Source organism: Lagopus muta, chromosome 4 (assembly GCF_023343835.1).
Source record: "Lagopus muta isolate bLagMut1 chromosome 4, bLagMut1 primary, whole genome shotgun sequence".
Classification (NCBI taxonomy): domain Eukaryota; kingdom Metazoa; phylum Chordata; class Aves; order Galliformes; family Phasianidae; genus Lagopus; species Lagopus muta.
In genome coordinates, this window is record NC_064436.1 from 20,923,259 (window position 1) to 20,938,369 (window position 15,111).

At 38.3% G+C, this 15,111-nt stretch overlaps 1 protein-coding gene across 9 annotated transcripts in view; it reads right to left on the reverse strand.

Moving 5' to 3' along the window:
• The window catches only part of TENM3 (teneurin transmembrane protein 3), a 1,260,835-nt gene that overhangs the window by 108,701 nt on the left and 1,137,023 nt on the right, over window positions 1-15,111 (reverse strand). For all 9 annotated transcript variants that reach the window (XM_048943303.1, XM_048943305.1, XM_048943306.1 and 6 more), the window contains one exon: window positions 6,628-6,866. In XM_048943303.1, the coding sequence (XP_048799260.1) occupies window positions 6,628-6,866 (239 nt within the window). The remainder of the gene's footprint in view (window positions 1-6,627; window positions 6,867-15,111) is intronic.

The following is a 15,111-nucleotide window of genomic DNA, read 5'->3' on the forward strand; positions in this document are numbered from 1 at the left end:
GAGCCCCTTCAGCCTGACCTTGAGCGTCCCCACGGACTGGGCATCCACCACCTCTCTGCATCCTGTGCCAGTGCCTCATCACCCTCAGTGTAAAACACTTTTTATGTCCAATCTAAATCTCCCCTCTTTTAATTTGAAACCATTTCCCCCGTCCTACCATAACAGAACCTGCTAAAGGGGACAGACTCTTCCCCTTCCTTCTTGTAGCCCTCCTTTAGATACTGGGAAGGCTGCTCTCAGGTCTCCCCAGAGCCTTCTATTCTCCATGCTGAAGAGCACCAGCTCTCTCAGCCTGTCCTCATAGAAGAGACATTCCATTCCTGGGATCATTTATGTGGCTCTCCTCTGGATGCACTCCAACAAGTCTATGTTTTCCTAACACTGAGGACTCCCTATCTGGATGTAGTGCTCCAGGTGAGGTCTCAGCGCAGAGCACAGGGGCAGGATCACCTCCCTTACCTGCTGGTCACGTTACTTTGGATGCAGCCCAGGATATGGTTGGCTCTCTGGGCTGCGAGGGCACACTGTTGGCTCATATCCTGCTGCCATCCATTAGTAAACTCAAGTCATTTTTGGCTCAATCCTTTTGTCTCACAGCTTGTATTGATAGTGGGAGTCGCCATGACCCAGATGCTTTTTTTTTTTTTTGAATCTGTGATATTTACAGGTACTAGTCCACTTCAGCACCTCTAATTTGACAGAATGAGAAATGCAGTGAGAGCATAAACCTGGCAATACGTGAAAGTCTGCCACACAGTTGCAGACAGAGAACATATTTCCAACCCACACATCTCACTGAAACATTAGTCATAACCAAGGTCCACGTGAAACCTAAGGAGTCAGAGTGGGAAGAGAATGCAGGCACTCTGCTGGAAATACAGCAGAAAAAAATCTTGGAAATCTTGACAGAGATTCCAGTGATAAGAGTACTACAATATTCAATTTCAAATGCAGGACAAAGAAAAAAAGAAAGTTTGTGAGTACATAATGAAAGTAAAGGTGATTAATGGCAACTAAACTATATTCTCCTTCATGCCTGTTAATTACAATACCTATGCCAAGTACTGTAATAAAAATTCCGTTTAAATGGCGTTATTAATTAAGTTGTTTTTTTCTATCCTGGCAGTAATTGAGCTTTACGAACAGCAGAATATTGTTAACTAGGCATTGCAATCAAAAAGACATATCATATTGTTCTTTGGTGATGAAGTAAAATAGATTCTTTTTGATTACAGGTATATTTCGTCATTCTTTCTAAGAAAAACCCAGTTCTAAATCCATTAGTTTTGTGAAGGGTGATTCTGCCCTATTAGGACATCTGCCAGTGAGCCCCACAGGAAAGGTATCTCTCTGGTCCTCCACAATGTGCACAGCAGCTGTCACACTACATCCTCTGTAATGCAAGCAGAGCCACAGACCACAAACTCTGAAACAACACTGGAGAAATGAAAAGTTAATTTAAGTGTGTAGAAACTGAAAATTTTCTAATTTTTCAAGATCACTTTAAACTCACCTGCAAGAGAGTTAATCGGCCCTTAGATCTAATTTTCACACCCTACATACTTCTGTGACAAGTCTTCTCTAACAGCAAACCTTGATAACTATATTTCCTGCCCATCCACCTCTTCTACCCATAAAACCTCCTCAGTTGCTCTGTTCTTAATCTCAAGAAATTTCTCTCTCACACCCTGAAGACAATTTTCCAGCATGTTGATTATTAGAAATTCATTAGCAAATAAATTTGCAGTTTAATTATCTACACATATCAGTAACGATTTTCAGATGGGGTAATTGAATGCACAATATAATAACAAGGGAATAAACACAATACATCTATATAAAAATGTGGAAGAGATGTATTATCTGTGATTATCTAACATAGCTTTCAAGTCTCGTATCTCTCCTATGTTCATATTACATTTCCAGTTTGGATTACGTCTATGTGGTCACCCCTGAGTCATAGAAGAACAGTGACTTTCCTACTGGCTCTCAAAGAATGAAATATAAACTACAACATGTATTTTCCCAGAAGTCATTTCATTTAAGTCTAAAAGTTAGCTTTCTTGTTAGCCTTCCTGTCCAAAATGGATTTACTTAACTGCTCACAGGAAGCAGTGAAGATAAAAATATTCCTGTGGTCTTTTTAATTTAAAGTTCTTTCCCCTCCTCCCCCCATGATGTCCCTACATTACCACCAATAATTATTTGCTTTATCATGAGGAGCAACAGGCTGGTGTATATTCTACCCCTGACCACCAGCTGCATAGCTAAATCTAGCACAATGATCAGTTCTGAGCACTAGAGAGGATAAAGTGCTCATTAAATGCAAACAGGCTTCAAATTGTCACAGACTGATCTTGAGAAGTCAGGACAGAAGAGGTAGACTAAACAGATCAGGTCTCATAATGTATTTGAAGACTATTTTATGTTAATAGAAAACTCTTTAGTAGATGTAGAACAACACTCATGACAGACGCATGCGATCTATCAGTGCACAACTCTCAAGCCCAGTTGAGTAGTTCTAATTTCAGCACTGACTGAGGAAAACCATTTGCCTGTTTAATGCCATGAAAGTGAAAATGGCCCTGGATCAGCTTCTTACAACAACTTTGACAGTGGCATTGGCAGTGGAGAATCAGTTGCCAAAACAATTCTTGGGCAAGAAAGAGGGGCCCCGATATCCCCAAATGCTCATTCATTTCATGCAGCATGAATCCATGGTAAAAAAGAAATTATTACTGCTGTACCAATTGGGCCAATACTGTAGCTCATCAGCCTGTGTTATGCAACGACATGCTGAAAACAACTTCTGACTGCTAACACCAAAAGTAAACAGAGAATATCGTCAAATATATAAGTGGTAGGATATTGGTTATATACGAAACTTTGATTTGATGCCCATTTTTTTGCTTAGGTGTTGCTTTAACAAACTGTCACTTCATGCATTCACCACAAAAGATGGATGCCAAGTGAAGTAGTAAGTCTCAGAAAGAAAAAAGACAAAGTTCTGTTTTGTCTTGCACATTGTAAAGCCGGACTCTATTTCCAGCTCTCACAAAGACTGCTTGTACAGTGTTGGGTAAAACTCTTCATGTGTATATAAAGAGAAATCAAACAAAGGCAACATCATATTTCGTATTCTTTCATAGCTTAAATTTAATACTTTTCCTCCTAGTCTTCCAAATAGTGAAAAATAAAATAATATTTTTCAAAGTTTTCTGAAAATGTTCATATTGGAAATAAAATTGACATTTTCTTGGTTGCAAAACTTATTATGTATAGTAGTTAACCAAAAGAGCTTCTTAAAGAAATTCCACTGTAATCTCAATCCCCAAACTAAGAAGTTTATATTCTTTCTTCTTCTTTTTAACACACTGTTTCAGGGAGTTGTTCTTCTAATCCTTTACTCTAAACTAGAGCTGCTTTTTATTTGAGTCTACTTTTCTATACGTGCTGCGCTGTATTTTGGTTCAGCACCTCTTGCATGCTCCTGTTGATTAAATAATTATTTATCCATAATTAAATATCAGACAAACCCGTTAAACAAAGGTCACCGCTTTCCGCAACTCATTTCTATTTTCTCTAAAGATCAGCAGGTTTCATTGACAGAAACAGTAAGCTTCAACATTCTCTGTGTTTCAAAAGCAGTTGAGAGAGACCACCAAGGCTTGAAAATCAAGAGTATGTGGGAAGGCTGAAAGTGAGACTTTCCTTACTTTAGACTGAAATAATGTTTTCAACTTCTCATGACCCCCAAGACTGTATTAAGTGGCCTTAGAGTGTAGCACTTGCTCTGGTCCCTCCCTATGTTGATATCTGCTGCTCTCACCTCCTTTTGTAGACTTTGTAAACGTAGGAGTCTTTCCTGTCACAGTGATGGAAGAAGTGCAAGACAGACCAGACTCAGTGTAGCTCCTCTCCTCTGGCAGGACTAAATGACTGAGCAGTTCTGCAAAGGCAGACACCAAGTCTAGCAAACTGTCTCTTCTGCCGTATGTTGTCAGAGCAGAGGGGGTCTAAAGTCATCTTCTCTATCCCATACCCACTGCAACTAAAATAAGCCTGGGCAAGACATGTTCATCCCTCGCCCCAAGAAGAGCCTGCTATTCTGGTCACCAGGTGAGCGATCCAGTTAGTCCTTCTACCTACAGCTGTCACAGTCACACAAGCCATACCACATTCCTTATCAATCCATACCAGCATCGTTTACAGCACTGGCTGAAGCATTTTCGTGCTTGTGGCAATGCCTCTCCGTGAAGCTAAAAATGCACCTCAAACCAGCTTCACAGAAGTGACATGCCATCTCAGCTGCTGTAGGCCTGAGCAAACGAGCTGGATCACTGTGTTCAGGGCACAATGCAGTGCTGGAGGGCTCACAAAACCACAGCCCTTCCCAAAGATTGTATTTTATTATCATTTACCTACTCAGCCGTTTCTCTTTCATATCTACCCTACACAATATTTAACCAAGACGAAGGACTGTTTCCATCTTACATAAATGATTTCCACCGATTCATACTTAGATGGCCTACTAAATAGAGAGTGTTTCTGATACACCTGCAGAGATGGGAAAATGACATATATGAATGAGCGTAATCCATTCATGGTTTTATAGACCCACTGTTCTCTAGAGAGCATCACTGAGTGCTAGATTTTACATTTAGATTGCTGAGTTAGCTGAAATATGTGTAATATCACCAGTAGGCAAAGAGCTCCCTATTGACTACGGGGCAGAGAAAGGCCCTTGTGCATTGTTTATTTCAGCAAGAATAAAAGCTGGCAAGCACCCATGAAATGTAGTACAGCTATGGCTTTTTTTTTTTTTTTGGTTTTTTTTTTTTTTGTTTTGTTTTTTTTTTTTTGGTAACAGAGTATGTGAATAAATGATGTGTGGAGATGAAAGCTCTCATTCTATGGAAAGCCCAATTCTTTCCCTGAATACAGGAATAGAGATGTATTAGACATGCTCATATTTCTTAATATGCCTGTGGGAGAAATAATCCAGTTCAGCTAACTCCTCGCACCTCTCAGATTCATAAGTAATCTTGCTCTTTGGGGCAAGCAAAGTGTAGCTCAGCTCACAATCAGATCTTCAATATTTCACTATCTGTGTGGCCATTTTCTCTATTTCTTAATAGTGATACCTCATACTGAATTTTCTTACACTTTTTTGGGCAGCAGATGTTTGATTATAATGACTTAAGAGGCAACATTACAAATATTGAGCACAATTAACGTGCTTTATAAATGGAAATATTTCAACCCCATCTTTTTTAAAAAAGATGCAGTGTTAAAGGTTAACTTCAAGCCACACCTTTATGCTTCTGTGTACATTCACACAAAAAATAATTCAAGGCATTAAAAGTATTGGGCAGTACTGGCAAGCCCTACATTTCTATACATGCATTTTTTACTTCGGGGTTCATAGTTGAAGTGGAAAGGGTGCTTCAGAAGCTCTGCTTTGCCATGGCAGACAGGAATTTGTCCAGCTACTCAGCAACCCAGTTTCTTGCATTGTTCACAGAAGCTTCAGCCCAGAAAGAACTACTTCAAAGGCTTTATACAGCTTATGCTCTGCCCTGGATTGAAATGTAGAAAGCCTGTTTCAACAAAGGCAATGAAGATTTAGGGATCAGAGAGCCTGCTAGGCTTTGTTATTAATTTACCCAGATTTTAAAATGAAGGAGAGAAGGAGAGATTGACTTTTCCCCTTTCTATTTTCTTTCCTTGACTTTCTAAGACTCTGAATTTGAGTGAGAGCAATGCCTTACAAAAGCAGACCCTTATGCTTTTATTAACATAATAGTGCTGACTTAAACTTCTAATTAAAAAATCAGTTAAAAAAAGTCTTTGAAAACCAATTAAGGACTCAGAGGTAACAAAATATGTAATCTAGACAAAGCCACAGAAGAAGATACATGCACACTGAAAGCCTGTTCTGCTCCCATACAGAAGTCAGTAATGTTTACCTCACAGTTAAGCAGTCAACTGTCTAAAACTCAAATGATATATTTATAGCAAAGATTTATGAAATTAAATAAACTAATGACAAAATAAAAGAAATCATATAGAACACAAACTAGGAAAGAGTACTTAAAAACAAAACGGAAAATTAAAAAAACCCTACAGAGGAGGAAGAAGCCTCTTCTCCACATTGTCCTTCTGGACAGTTATTTTCTCTACCTTGCAACCAAAGTCTACGTCACGCTTTTGCTCTATGTACACACAAACATACGCATATATAATAAATGAAAATTATAACTCCTAAATGCTTCATTGCTTATATATAACACAAAATGAGAAGAATTCCACAGGCATGCTGCAAGTTGTGTTTTGTTAGAAAACACAACAGCCTTCATTTTACAGATACATTTGTAAGGACTAGACACCACATAGTTTAATTGCAGTCCAAATACTTCTTTGAAGTTAATTCAACTGTTGTTGCGTCACAGAATGCTTTCAAAGTACTCAGATTTTTTTATTATCTCAAAAGAATCACAAGTTTTCATTAAGTCATTGTTGTGGTTTTTACTGTTACCAAAAGCTTTTCTATACATGAAGGTTAATATGGGACAGTCCATCTGATACCCCTATTTATGATGACAGTTATAAAACAAAGGAACTCACCTATGAAGTAGGACAGCAGTATTGCCAGCAGCACTGAGACTCCTACAGCACAGAGAGCAGTACATTTCCAGCTACAGTACTTCGAAGACTTCTTGAATTTAAAAGCACTTCTGGACAGAGTGTTCCTAGGTAGTGGCCGAGTAGGAGGGGAATAAACAGAGCCGGATGCCATTGTGTACCCTGGTGTTGCAGTACTGAACAGCGGTGTGGTCCCTGTTCCTGTTTTGAATAGGAAATGCCTGTGGAAGGAAAGAGTGTATGCTAAGTACATACATAAATTGAATTGGAACACAGGCAGTCATACTGTTTTTGCTTAAATGTCGTGTATTTTTCAATTGCCTAAGAGCATCCACTCTGCAAAGGATCACAGTAGCAATATTGGTCACAGAACTTGCACTTCAGAAAGGCACTTTCACTTGAAGAGCAGACTGGAAAACCCCCAAAATATTAGTGATACAGTGTTGTACAGAGAGGAAACAGAACTACCAAAAAATACCCTCTGGTAGAGAAGAGGTATCTCAGTGTTTAACCAGCAAGTAAAGGACAGGCTTTCTGCTGCTGTTTATTTTTGTTGGCTTCAACTACAGACTACAGGGAACTCCATTAAAAAGTCAATATTATGCAGTCTGACTGTAGCCCACACTACTTATCACATTCTCCTGGGTCAATTACAAAGAAAACAGCAATCTCTCACATAAACTTCTGACAATTTTGCCCAAAATCAGCCAGTTAAAAGCTGTTCTTTGTGTTCTAACTGCACAGCTCACTAATTTCTATCTCGTCACACATAGCATTCCCCTATCAAGATCTGATTTATGGACCAAGCAGCCAGTTACAGTCTGGCATGTAATCTAAAGACAGATATTTAGTGGGCGCCCCGAGTGAACCTCAGCCAAAATTAGAAATGAGAAGCAAAGCCAAATTTAAGACTATTTGAGTTAACAATAAACTTAATTTAAATGAAACTTTCTCGAGGTAATACTACTCCTTGCGTTTACCTATATTCTATTTTTGTTCACAAAAGCATAATTGCTTCAGAAAAGCCTCTAAAAGGAAGCACAGCATGTAGGCATATAATACCTGCAGTTCTTCTTGAGGCACACGTGAACAACTCCACAAACAACAGAACTTAAACAAAAAATCTTGGCACCGGGTCTTTTTCCACTGATTTGTTACATCAGCAACTCTGCTGCGTAAGGCTTGGCCTTCAGCAATTAGGCTTTGCAAAGCGAATACGTTATATGTAAAAACTGTAAGGAAGTCATTGTGGAGAATTTCAAACTTACCAGGTGCAAAAGCAGCTAAACAAAACTCCCCAGGAGTTTGCATTCTTGAGTAGGTGAGAGATACTCATGAATTGTGGACATGCAGGTTCTCCTGAAGCCAAGTAAGGACATGTCTATGTCATTTTTGTCTACTGTATTCCTTATATACAGTATAGGTCAGAGGCTCTAACACAGTGTGAGTTTTGGAGGGAAAGGCCCTCTAGCTACATCTCCAGACATCAGGCTCATCAGGACTGCTTCTCTGCTGACAGCACATTCAACCTCCAGGGCCCAGGCCTGGATCCTTGGATAGCAACATGCCAACCTATAGTGGTACAACCTATAGTTTCACCAGAAATGCACTGTAGAGACACTGAAAATTAACTTGCCCCAGAGCAGCATGAGAAAAATAACAGCAGCAGATAAACAGTTTGTTATGAATTTGATCATAATGGCATTAAACCCCCACTTGAAAATATTTCCGTCACAAGTAATGCCATGAAATATTCTATACGCAGGTTACCTCATTTGGAATGACATGCAACTTGCTGGCAGAAGCAACAGATGGATATATATTAGATCTACTGATGCACAACAGCACATGCAAGTTTTTCTGAACTTCTGAGCAAAGAGGATTATTAATGATTTCAAAAGACAATGCCCTTGTGGTTTAAATCTCCTCTAACACAGTGCTTCATTACAAGTTGTGACATTTTGTAAGTAGCAAACACAAAAACCAACAGTGCCTAGCCCAATATAAAAGGTGTTACCTCTCAGAACCATTAGTTTGATTTTACGGACTCACAGAAGCACGTAGATTTATTAAGTCCTGATAAAGAGTCTTATTCACTTGACCTTCACTGCTCTTTCATTTCAGGCTACAAAAGGTATCTCCAGGCACATGCACATAGATCCCAGGATAACAACTAACACAAAGAAAGCTGTTTCCTCTTCAGTACATAATGAGTACTGCTTTGGGGGACAGAAAGGAAGCCATTCAGCAGATATGATAATGGTCCTTCTAAACATCAGCTTCCATGTTAAAAATAAGAAGTTGTCTGTGCAACCTGAGATTTTAACACCCACCCGTCTCACAGTTCGGCTCAGTAGACCAAAAATGGGAATTTGCATTATGTGAACACTTGCATGAAACCTTATACACTCCTAGCTATAATAAAACAATGCAACAAAACCATCAGCATCTGACTTTTATTTTTTTTTCCTGAGCAAGCGAGAACTGAGATGTTGGTATAGCATAATTTACACCTAGAGAGTGTAATCCACATTCTCAAAGCCTTTGAGCAGTTAATCCCATAGATAAATCTGGGAGATGGCCACATATCTGTGGTGGTGGGAGCTGTCACAGCTCTGACAGTCCACCTCAGGCATCAAGACAATGAAAGAAAATTGTAACTTTTATATGTGAATTCAGCAGTGTGCAGTCTTAGGCAGCACACAGCACGACTCCTCACTTCAAGCTACTCCTCTTTTCCTTTGAATCATGTTAATACAATGGCAGAGTGGTTGTACTGGCTGACTGGAGGCTGCTGAGGGAAAAATCCAGAGAGAGTAAAAGACTGACAAAAAATAAGAAAAAAATACAAAAAAACTACTGGCATCTTCCTCTGGGTATAGAAAATTTCTTTGGATTTTTCTCTTTCTCATAAGCAAGGTTACTAAGAAAGTGGTCAGAGACTCTCCTTCCACATTAACTCAGAGTCATCAGTATTTAAAGTGCAATGCTATTGGCCTTGCACATCTTGCCAGCTTCTCTGAGCCACGATCCTGTGAGACAGACATGCAGAAGGATGCGGTATCTGACAACAAATCCAGGCTGCTTCCAGATAATGCTGAAATTCTTTACACTCTTGAAATATAATCTATCTGCAAATGATTTTAATTATCTATATATCCATTTATCTTGTCTTTTCAAACCATGGAACTCAAGTAGCTACATTTTAAAACCTAAACTTTGTACTACTTGACCAGGCACCGACTTACCACCAATTATATTACATTTAATCTCATAGGAGCCTAACAGCAGCTATAAAAGCGTATCCTTCCATTCAAAATTGATCATTTAACAAGCACTTGCTAGATCTTCTGTAAGCAGCACTTAAAATATTTTATTAAAGCTTTAAGAGTACAAAATGCAACTGAATCCTGCAAATATTTTACAAGACCAGCTAGTTCTGCTATTTAATAACTCAATTCACTTTTTGAAGCAAATAATGTTCTATTTCAATGTTTATTCAATATACACTTCCATCTACTAATTCAATAAGTATTTCTATTAAAAAGTGCAGCTAATCATAACATTTTAAAGGGAAAAAAATTCAGCACCTAAAAGTTACGAATCTCAGCTCTGCGGTAAAATACAAAGTTATGTCATAAACTAATCCTTGCTTGCAAAGACAGCTGGGAAGTCACCTTGTTTCACAATGGGCAGACATCGTGCTTAACTTTCCTCTCTTAAGAGACAGAAATACAGTATCAAAACTCTAATAAGAGAAGACAGGAGCTTCTGAATAAAAATGAAATTATCATGCTTTTAATTTAACTCAGTACCAGGAACTGGTACATACAATTTTTTTTCCTCCTCAAGCTGGGGGTAGAATTCACACCAAATAAGATTTTCTCTCTGCTGCCACTTCCTCTATGGAAAATAAAATTGAAGTAGTCTCTACTAAATTCAGTAAATAGGAAAGTGGGATGGGAAGAAAGTGATAAAAAACCCAGGAGTTAGGCAGAAAGATTACATTAAAACTGTGGCCTCTGAGAAATGGAGATGGATTACAAAACCATTCAAGGACAGTGAGGCTCAAACCCTAAACCCAAATACTTCTGACATAAGTTAGCACAGTGCCCAGCAATGGAAATACAATTTAGAATAACTTTGTGACAAAGACTTTTCACCCCAGTTCAGAATAGAACAGATGCTCCACACTGCAATGTTACATAAACACATCTGGAAGACTCTAAATTCCAGAACACCAGAAACTCAAACACTATACCAAAAAAGTATCTGTGACAAAAAGTATTCTATATTACCTTTAAACATGTTGATAACAAACTTTATAAAATTATTGAATGTTTTTAACATTCATGACGTAACATCTACATTAGATACATCAGTTTTTTAGCTTATACCAAGATTGCTTCAACTTGCAAAAGGTTCCTGGTGATTTGCAGCTATGATTTCTCTAGTATTGGACATCATATATAGAATGCTTTATAGACATTTGGAAGATATGAAAGAGCTTATCTTATCCTTTCCAACACCCTTCTGAGCACTGTTTTAGCTTCGTATCAGTATATGTTATACAGCACAAGTACACCAAGCGGAGAATCTCACAGAAAGTCTGTCACAACATTCTAAATTTGTACTAAACAAGGAAATGTGAAGGTGCAGTGAAATTCTTCTGAACTCCTCTAGGCATGTCAGAGCAAACATCATGTCTTATTACCACAACAGATATTTTCTTGTAGTGCTGTTACTTAGATTATGACAGTGACCAGAAACTGCTGTCACAGGTTAAAGGTCAATACCACCAGGCTTTCTGAATACACAAAACCAAAACACTCCTCTCATCTTACGGATAAAATATCTTCAATTCAGAATAAAACCATATTTAGAATGTATGTCCTTAAAAAACCCAAATCCCTCCTTCCCATATATTTGAACCTACTGTACTGTCATGTACAATTAGCACTTAAGGAATCTGGAATGCAAAAAAATCAATTAGTTTGGTCATGTTTCTTAATAGAAACACTTCCGTGATTCAAAAAACAAAGCACGTGGTGTCAGTGCACACAAAATACCATCGCAGACTGAGGCTTTCTTGTAGTGCTGTCTTCTATATTGCCCTAATTACTGTCCTATCATTTCATGATGGTCTTAATTCCATGTAGCTCTTCCAATCATTACACACCACTGAGGAAGGAAACACTAACGCTCAGAAGATTTCATTGCAGAAGTCATCCTTTTTTCTTAGAAATTCTCCCTTTCCTGGGAATTTGAAGTTATCTCTGGCTGAAAAACAGTGCATGGGGAAGTTTCCTATGAGCACAGGTGGTAACACAAGCTTGTTAGTTTGCTTCAAAAAATTGTATAGAAGAAAGATCTACTTGATGGAGAACAGTTACGTATTTAATAGTAAAGCAAATAAGCAGAAAAAATCCTTACAACAGCAGGGTAGATTACCAGGGACAACATCCTGTCTAGAAGAGGACAATACAAACTGCACAACTAAAGTCTTCCAAACAACTTATCCAGTTGTAGTTTGATGTCTATAAATTGTTCAAAACTCAGGCTTCTACTCAAGTCTTGTGGTATTCTGCTGTGTAGACTAAACATGCATTGTGTCAAAATGTGTTTTCTTCCATCAATTTCAATTTAAATTCAACTGATCGTTCCCTTGTTCTTTTATAATGAGTATGTAGTGTCTGCCCTGTGGTACATAAAAACAACATTTTTATAAAATTACTCTTTGATTCATTTTTCATTCTAGAGCAGAACATATAAAGATACTAAAAAGTAATTGCTTAAAGCAAAATAAGGAAGATTTAGGGTCAGGCAAAAGCAACTATGGAGTTGAGAAAAGCTATTTTCAGATACCTGCTGTTTTGGTGCAGTATACAACAAAACCAACGTCTGGAAGACAACAGAAAAGAAAGTGACTCGTGGTGAGAAAGAAGAAAGAAAACCCTTCCCTAATGTTCATTTTTGGATATGGCTCTTTTACCTTTTGGTACCAACAGATCTCCAGATGAGATACATGAGTATATCTGCAAGTCTCTGAAATTTTACTTTGTGTAAGTAAGAAGGCCACCAATTTTATAACTTTGACTCCTTTGTTGTCTTTGTGATTTGAGGAAAAAAAACCTGAACATAACAAGCAATTGCCAGCATAGGAGGCTACTGTTGGATACACAGTTACTGCATTTTACTCAACTTTTCCAATTGAGGAAGAAGTCATTCTGTCTTCTGTAATCACAAGCTAACCACTTAGTAAAATGAGCACACCCATTTTTATACCATGGACACAGGCTGATCTCTCCTCAAATACTAACTCAAATCTGCCACAGCTCCTTCTATTAAAAAATATCTATTCACCTCTAAGGAGTGTTGAATCTGTGGACATTACTACACCAAGAAATAAATTTGTAAGCAAGCTGAGGTAAATGTTCTTATCTGTTTTGCTGCAGTCCTCAATCTGTTACACTGGATTCGCTCCGAGGCATGATAGAGTATATCTGCACCTCAGACACCTAAAAGTGGGTACACATCAATCATATTCTGATATCCTCAAGTAGTGGAAAAAACTTCTGTTGAAAATACCTCAGCTGAACACACGCTGAGAGAAATGTACATTTTAGAGAATTTATGTCTTGGTGATATAAACTTCAGGGCCAGTACTTCAGGAGATAGGACTTTACTACTCAGAAAGGGATAGTAATCCTAATGGCTTGATTTTGACATGTTGTATAGTGGTATTACTGAATGTATTAGAATAGAAACTGTAATTAACCTATTTTTGAATTGAATACAGCTGTGGTGCTTGCTAACTTGAACAAAAAATAGAATAGCAGGTTTTGTCTAAAAATGGTCACAATTCATAATTTACCTTTTGGGGAATAGCAGCAATCAGTAATTCTACTTTTTGAAAGTATACAAGCACCTTGTATAAAACTTTGGCAGCACCACAAAGCCAATGTAAGCTAGCAAGATATATGGGAACCTACAGCAGATCTTGTTATTTTCCCAATGGTTCCAAAGGGCGTAGGCAAGAGATAACAGAGACTCCTGAGTTATAGAAGCTCTCGTTCTCCATCTTGAATGCTTCCTTCCTGACACAAGCAGAGATAGGATGCATCTGTCTCTATGGAGATGTAGTGTTCTATTTGCCACTATTGTTGGAAAAAAAAAAAAAAAAAAAAAAAAAAAAAATCAACGAGTCTTAAGGAATTAACTCCAAAAGAGTATTGGCTGCATCTGGCTGCAGATATCTTAACTTGATCCAACTCTCATGTAAGTTTTTGTGTTTATCTCTCCCTGACTTTCCTTAAGCCAAACCAGCTGATTTTTTCCCTCCCAGGAATGGATTACCACGCTCTTTCTCTGCTTACAAATACCCTACTAGATACATTAGCCGTCAGAACACACAGAAACCATTAACCGGAGAGAAAAAAAAACACAACGGCAGTCTGAGATTGCAATCAATCACTTGCACTGCATCTACTGGCTGGTGCTCTTGGCAGACCCTACTCACTCTGGATGGATCTGGATTCTCTGAGTGAGACCATGACCCTCACCTGCCATTTGACATTAGAGAGCTCAGCCTGGTTCACTAATGGATAGATCACATCAATAAATCTGATTCCTTGCACTGAGTTGAAGAAGCAGATGGAATGAGAAGATTAATCGCTGCTGACTGACGTTACAAAGAAGATGTAAAAGAGATAACAGAAATTACTGGCTAGGTCTCATATGAACTCTGGTTCACTGATGCATGAGATCAGCATTCCCAGTAGGTTCCAAGAGGAATTGGATTTTTGTTTCTCTGTGAGCACTTTATGCCTGTCTTCATCTTCTGTTAACACTTGTCTGAGATGAAACCTTGTAGTTGGTGGTGTTTGCCCTCAGCACTGCTTTATGACTGACTTCCACAGAATCACATGGCCGCATTTAACGTAAATCCAAGCCAGCACAGAAACTACAGTATGTTGTGAATTTGTCTTATTTTGTTTTCTCTGCAGAAATGCAATAACAAATTGTATAGAAAAAAAAGTGAATTTCTGTTTTCTCTGAGCGGAATAATCCTAGAAAAAGCTCCAAGATCAGATCAGATAAAATGATGATCCAAGTTTGGGAGAAAGACAGAAAGAGAGGAAAACTATTATCCATATGCATAAACAGAGGAAACATCTGTGGGAACTGGAGATAAGCCTCTTCTAACAGCTTATTCAAATGTTTCAGAGAAACACTTTACACATGGTAACACCTGCTTGAATTTGGCTGAGTTTACACTGAGGACCCACTTTCTTTATAAACTAAAGTCTGGAAGCCAAGAAAGAAAAAAAAACTAGCAGGGCTGAGAGTGTCTTCCTTAGTCTTGTGTGTTCTTCCACATTTGTTCCCTGACAGGTTACTGCTGGCTGCTGCTAAAGAAAGACCGGAGAAGTGAGGCATGGAAATCTGCAGCAGAAGCTTCCAACA